Genomic DNA, 6469 nt, shown 5'->3' with positions numbered 1-6469 from the left:
TTTTTTTTTTTTTTTAAACGATTTTATTTATTTATTCGATAGAGATAGAGACAGCCAGCGAGAGAGGGAACACAAGCAGGGGGAGTGGGAGAGGAAGAAGCAGGCTCCCAGCAGAGAAGCCTGACGTGGGGCTCTATCCCACAACACTGGGATCACGCCCTGAGCCGAAGGCAGACGCTTAACCGCTGTGCCACCCAGGCGCCCCCCTCTGTCTAGATTCTTTTCAAGCATCCCCTCCTTGCCTTCTTTAGATACCTTCTGTGTTCCCAGAGTGCCCTTGGCTGCCTCTATCATAGGCTTACTAACCTGTCCCAAAATCTACCTACGTATGTATTCTTCTTTCAACTCTGACAGTAAAAACTCAATATAATTTATCCCAGTATCTTCAGTGCTCACAAGGCCTGCCTGGCCCTTGGGCACACTCTGGGTAATATGTGAGAGTGAGTGTATGAATCGGCAAACTGATGCCAAGAGCCACTATCACCTAGAAACACTGCCACATTTGGATTATACACTGCTTCTCAAATGGTAGTGTGCATATGATTTACTTGGGGTTCTTGTTAAAATGCAGATATGGATTCAAAGGTCTGGGGGTACAGGCTGAGGGTCTGCATTTCTAATAAACTCCCAGGTGATGCCAATGCTGCTTTTCCAGAGCACATTTTGAGAAGCAAGGGATTACATGCCCACACTACCCTGGTTAAAAGTAGGGCTCAGGAGCCACTAGGACTTGATATGGACTGTCCACCACTTTTCCGTTCTACACCTGTTTTCTCCAGGAGTCTTCTCCTTCCCACCCTCTGGGGGCTCTCCATAAGCTCTGGGTCAGAGGCCTGACAGTGAGAGCAGGGGGGCCAGTCCTCCCTTAGGGCCCTCGCTGTGTGGTTGCATGACTGCAGATCCTGGGCTTAGAGCATCACCTCCTGGCCCCATAAATCCAGGCCATGGCTATGTTCTCCAAGATGACAATGAGGAAGAGCGGCAGAGATACCCAGTAATCATCCAGCAGGTTCACATAGTAGCTCCCCGAAGGCCTCACGAAAATGAGACTGCCCAGGAACATAGGCACACAGATGCCCACTGAGGGAAAACATCAGATTTGGATCAAGGTCAGAATTCAAACTTGGTTGTGTTAGAGTCCCAGTAGGGTTAAGCTAAACAATGGTCCTAGGTGGGAGTGGGGTCATAGGTTAGAGTACCTGTGAGCAGATTTGTACATTTCCTGAGGGAAGAGAAAGTGTCCTGGAGAGGGGTAACAATGCCCTGCACGATCCCTGTCATGGTGTTCAGCCCCAGGCTCGCCAGCAACATGAAGATGATGATGGCCCAGAAGGTGGATCCAGAAAAAGCAGAGATGATATCGGTAAATGCCACAATGGCCACACCGGGACCCTCCATAACCTGTGAGTGAAGGGAGGAAAGGCAAGGGCTCTGAGCTCACTCTGGAGAATCCTAACTGCATTCCCGTCCCCTCCCCTAGGAAATGATCTGTAGCACCGTTAATAGACGTTGTTAAACTCATCTGGCCTTGAGGCATGAGGACTTCATCCCACAACAGCTGCTGGTCTGGCAATTCTTTTGGTTTGATATGAACAGGCTTATATGAACTCCAATGCCTGGTGCTACAGAGGCTACAACTGCCTTATTGCAATAGGGTACTGTGAACCTTGGTCTTGGTTGTCCAGGATGCTGCCAAGAATTGCCTTTCTGGATTCTAGAGACACCTAAGGAGAGCTGAAGTTTCTGGTGCACTAGGGGTTTTGAAGGGAACATTAGGACCCCATCCCCAACCCTTACCTACCTCCTTCAATTGTTGAGATAAGTCGCAATTGGTCACATAGGGTAGGACCACGTCTTTGATTTGTTTAGGGAGACTCTTGATCCACCTGGAGTAGATGGAGCTGGGATCATGATACATACTGTCTGGGGGGTGGGCCTCAGCAGGCAGCACCCCAGAAGCTATCAGATCCAGCACTATCTCAGCATTCCTGAGGACAGGGGTAGAATCACATAAAACCATTTGGCCCTTTAAGATAACTTCTCTTCTCTTCTCTTCTACATGAGAAGGAAAACCACTAGTCTATAGAAATTTTGATCTGCACTGAAACCTAGGTCTCCAGGGTCCTAGTGCTCACTGTCTGACACCTACTTTCATAAGGTGTCTGCTGGAGGCCAGCGAGTTTCTGACTTAAGTGGGGCCCTGGAGGGGGTCCTTCGTACAATGTCATGCAGGGCTTTAAGACATATACCTCCTACTAGACAATTTCAGGACATGTTAAAGCTTCTCAGCTTTCTTGACCTGCTGGTCTCTCCAATCTCCTAACGTATAACTCTTCACCTTCCCTACTTCAGCCACACTCAACTATTCAACCTGCTTCAACCTGCCATGTTCCCAATCATCTCCGTATCTTTGTATCTTTGGCACATGACATTCTCTCTGCCTAGAACCACCCCCATTCCGCTCCTGCTCAGTCTACCCCAATTCTACCACTATACCATTCTCCATATGCAAATTCCTACAAATCCTCACTCAGCTCCCTGAACTCCATTTACTGCCATGGAAAGCTTTTCAAGATCTATTTCCATGAGGGCAAGTCAACAAGTTGCAGAAAAGTAGTATGGTATGATCCAATTTTTTTAATGGTATGTTTATATATGTAGGTCTATGAATGGGAAACATTTGAAAGCTGTGGTTATTTGTCAGGAGACAGACTGAGCTCGGGATTGCCTCCACAAGGAAGTCTTCTCTGACTGCCCCACAAAGTTAATAGCTTGCTCTTCTGTGTTTCTCATCATCCCTACTACCAGTTCTTACGTCCTTGTGATTATCTGTTTAGTATCTGCTTCCTCAAAAGACTGTAGTTCTCCTGAGGGCAGGGATGGTGATCTGCTTCACCACTGGTTGTGTTTCCAGAACCCAACACTGGATTGCCAGATAGATGTTTTATAAATGTCTGAGGAGTATTTTTAGAATGACTCTCACAGGAGAAGAAAATCAGGAATGGGCTATGGGGACTCTGGTGGGGCTGTGGGTCTTTTTTTTTTTTTTTTTCCTTATCTAATGATTCTGCTGAAGGTATTCTCCTAATTTTCCATGGCAGACCCCAGTTAAGAATGGGGTGAACACGGGGTGCCTGGATGGCTTAGATGGTTAAGCATCTGCCTTTGGCTCAGGTCATGATCCCAGGGTCCTGGGATCAAGCCCCACATCGGGCTCCCTGCTCAGCAGGGACTGCTCCTCCCTCTCCCTCTGCCTGCTGCTTCCCCTGCTTGTACTCTCTCTGTGTCAAATAAACAAATAAAATCTTTAAAAAAAAATGGGGTGACTGGTGGTGGGTAGTAAGGAGGGCACGTATTGCATGGTGCACTGGGTGTTATACGCAACTACATCAAACTTTACATCAGAATCAGGGGATGTACTGTATGGTGATTAACATAATATAATAAAATAAAATTAATTATAAAAAACAAAAAAAAAATGGGGTGAACACAACTTTGAAAACCTCCAAGTTTGGGCCTTTCCTAGTTTAGAAAGGGAGCTCTGAAAGAGAGTTGGAAAGATTCCGGTGTTTTGAACGTTCAGGAGGCTCCTGTCTGAGGGTCCCATATTGACTGAGCCAACAGCCCTGAGGGATGGGGGCCTAGACTGGAATTCCGTGAGCTATTTCTAAGACTTTGGTCTTTTTGATGATCTCCATATGAAAGATTGGGCTCACCTAAGGTAACATTTTTCATTGTTCTCTGTGGCCAAGTGGCCCATTATGGCAAATACAAACACCGTGGAAGTCAGTGAGGCAGTCAGGTTGAGAAGAGCCACAGCAAAGGCATCCATGACACAGTCGTTGGACCGAGGGACGTATGAGCTAATTGCGGTAAAGCTGCCAAAGCCAGGGCCCATGGATAAAAAGAGCTGGTTCCCTGTCCGGCGCCACACTTCCACAGAGTACAGGGCTGACACCTGGGGAGAAGTACCATGTAAACTGGGATATAAAGGGAAGAGGAGTAAACCATGACATGATGGAAGATGAGAAGAAGGCGGTGAAGGAAGGAGCCAGGAGGGCCTCTATCAGACTGACCCTGACACCCCCATGTGGATAAGAGGATCAAAGGGCAGGAGACACCTCACCTTGGCAGCCAACAAACTCTTGAGACCAAAATGTGCGCCTTCCAGCATGAGACTCCGGATAAGGAGACAGAAAAGGATGAAGTAGGGAAGGAGTACTGAGACATACAGCATCTGAATAGGGAGTATGATTCAGAAATAGAGGTCAGCAAAGGCAGAAGCTGGGACAGTAGGATCAACGACTATGGAGAGTCAAAGGTCATATTAGAAGGAGTTAGAAGTCGGAGACCTACAGGCATCAAGTTAGGAGAATATTAGGGGGTCCCCTATAAGATTATAAGTTAGAGGATGGCCCACCTTCCCAGTGGACTTGGGTCCTTTGATCATGGAGATGCAGATAATTAACCAGGTCACAAAGAGAGAGACACTGAGATGCATAACTGGTAGTCCACCCATTTCAATTTCATCTGTGGCCTTCAATACATTCCGGTACCAAAAGTATGTGGTGGATGTTGTCCGCTCACATTCAGGATCTGAGGTGAACTAGCCATGGAGGAAACTGCAAGACCACATGCCTCCCTCTTCCAATCCCCCTCCACCCTTTCCTTCTAATCTCCATCATCTTCCTGTTCATCCCTATTCTCTCAATGATCCTCTTCCTTCTTCACTGCCCTATCCTTTTTTCAGCCCTCCCACTTGCCCTTTTCTTCCCTCTCTTCTCACCAAAATCACTGGAGTTCCTCAGTAAGGGGCATGTTGACCAAGGCAGTGGAGACTGGAAAGACTGAACCAAATAGAAGAGACTCCAAGCCATGAGCACACTGTAGTACAAGCCCACGATGCAGCACACCTAGGGACCATGAAGAATTCTGGAGACAGGAGAAGAAACGTAGGCCAGCAGAAGGGAGGCATTTGACCAGAGGACTGGGGAAGTGAAGAGACCTGACCCACAGAAATGAAGTCATTGGACCCATCCCAGGACAAGGAACAGTTGGGGTGGGAGTGGGATGTAAAGGGTAGGCCTGGGCAGGCCAGGACTCCTCACCATGAAGCTGGTATACCCCACACCACCAATCCAGGGGCTGATGACCTTCCATACACCAATGCTGCCCTGACGCATCCTCTGACCAGCTGCCATCTCCAGGAATAGAAGAGGAACCCCAACCAAGAATAGCATGAGGATGTAGATGATGAGAAAACTGCCTGTGTGGGGAGTCAGGAGGGGCTCTGAGAACCACCTGGCGTTTCAGTGCCTGGACTTCCTTGGGGGTCTGGGAAAACACGTTCCCCACCAGTGACCTCCCTCAGGGCCACCGGCATCAGGGATCAACTGTTTCCACAACCCTCATAGTCCCAGGTGTCCTTTGGGTCCCCAGTTCCTGGAAGACCCAGATGCTTAGTTTCCATTCCCACCCTGAATCTCTGCCTTTAGCCTCACCACCCTCATGAACCTAAATGTTCAGATATCCTGCTCCCACCCACCTAACATCCTAGGTGTTCAGGTACCTGGCTCCAGTGTTGGTGGTGTAGTGGTGAGCACAGCTGCCTTCCAGGTACCTGGCTCCTGCCCTAGTCAGGTTCCCGAATCCGCCACCCCTACATATCTCAGACACCCCAGAGTAGCTAGGATAGTCCTCTGGCTCCTCACCCCCTTGTGGGTCCATGATGCCTGGTCCCCAGGCTTACCACCTCCGTTGTGAAAACATAGATAAGGAAAGCGCCAGATGGTGCTCAGTCCCACAGAAAAGCCCACCTGGGCCAGGAGGTACTCGATTTTATTGGCCCAGGATGGTCGGTCAGTGGGGGCTTCCTCCTTTGGCTCATCATTGTCTATGGTCTCCAGTATTTCATCATTATCTTCATCAGACCAAATAAATGATGACACAGTGTCAAACTTCTGTTCCTCTGCCATCAGTTCCTCAGTAGTCAAATCAGGCTTTAAAAGCTGGGAAGCTGAGGTAGTAGTAATCAGGGATTTGGAATCCAAAGGTCTAGAAATCTGGGATTTCTCATCTTGGGTCTCTGTGTTTTCACTAACAGATGTCATCTTGGGTGGACTCTACTTCCTGCTTCTGCAGGGATGGAGCTTCCTTCTTTGTTGACCTTAAGGACATCAAGAACTACAGACTTCAGATACATGAGCTAAGGAAAGACAAGACCCATCCTACGAGAACCCCTGAGGCCTCCCAAACCCTTTCATCCTTATGTGGAGAAGAACATGGAGCCTCAACCCTTGAAAACATACCAAGGATATGCATGCCTCTAGAACATAAATAAAACAATACTACCTACAGTAATACCAAAGACATAAAATGTCTAGGAATAATTTTAACAAAAGATGAGCAAGGCCTTTACACACACACACACACACACACACACACACACACACACACACAAGCACACACA

General features: G+C 48.0%; 2 protein-coding genes across 3 annotated transcripts; both read right to left on the bottom strand.

Annotated features, from left to right (window-relative positions):
- Window positions 1-133: 133 nt before the first annotated feature.
- Window positions 134-4877, bottom strand: LOC117795178 (orphan sodium- and chloride-dependent neurotransmitter transporter NTT5-like). 2 transcript variants are annotated; one of them, XM_034638570.1, is made up of 5 exons: window positions 4787-4877; window positions 3717-4596; window positions 1802-1988; window positions 1200-1401; window positions 134-1080 (listed from the first exon to the last, which is right to left on the bottom strand). In XM_034638570.1, the coding sequence occupies exons 2-5, from the start codon at window positions 3896-3898 to the stop codon at window positions 917-919; spliced, it is 735 nt and encodes a 244-aa protein (XP_034494461.1). In that variant the 5' UTR covers window positions 3899-4596; window positions 4787-4877; the 3' UTR covers window positions 134-916. The 2 variants fall into 2 exon arrangements, with proteins under 2 accessions (XP_034494461.1, XP_034494460.1); XM_034638569.1 differs by having other exon boundaries at window positions 3717-4877.
- An 85-nt stretch (window positions 4878-4962) lies between these two features.
- LOC109489402 (orphan sodium- and chloride-dependent neurotransmitter transporter NTT5-like) lies at window positions 4963-6166 on the bottom strand. The gene is made up of 2 exons (XM_019798215.1): window positions 5750-6166; window positions 4963-5266 (listed from the first exon to the last, which is right to left on the bottom strand). Exons 1-2 carry the CDS (start codon window positions 6108-6110, stop codon window positions 5025-5027), a joined length of 603 nt encoding a protein of 200 aa, XP_019653774.1. The 5' UTR covers window positions 6111-6166; the 3' UTR covers window positions 4963-5024.
- Window positions 6167-6469: the final 303 nt, after the last annotated feature.

The sequence above is a fragment of the Ailuropoda melanoleuca genome, chromosome 12 (genome assembly GCF_002007445.2).
Source record: "Ailuropoda melanoleuca isolate Jingjing chromosome 12, ASM200744v2, whole genome shotgun sequence".
In the NCBI taxonomy this organism is placed as follows: Eukaryota; Metazoa; Chordata; class Mammalia; order Carnivora; family Ursidae; genus Ailuropoda; species Ailuropoda melanoleuca.
This window is presented reverse-complemented; position numbering and strand designations above follow the sequence as displayed.

Excerpts from the sequence above, each read along its gene's own strand:
- LOC117795178 (XM_034638569.1), bottom strand. The coding sequence starts at position 3,898 with ATGGGCCCTGGCTTTGGCAGCTTTACCGCAATTAGCTCATACGTCCCT. Across the intron at positions 1,402-1,801 it reads TATCTCAACAATTGAAGGAG|GTTATGGAGGGTCCCGGTGT; the intron begins GTAGGTAAGGGT and ends CTTCACTCACAG. Across the intron at positions 1,081-1,199 it reads ATGTACAAATCTGCTCACAG|TGGGCATCTGTGTGCCTATG; the intron begins GTACTCTAACCT and ends GTTTTCCCTCAG.
- LOC109489402 (XM_019798215.1), bottom strand. The coding sequence starts at position 6,110 with ATGACATCTGTTAGTGAAAACACAGAGACCCAAGATGAGAAATCCCAG. Across the intron at positions 5,267-5,749 it reads ATGTTTTCACAACGGAGGTG|GCAGTTTTCTCATCATCTAC; the intron begins GTAAGCCTGGGG and ends CTCCCCACACAG.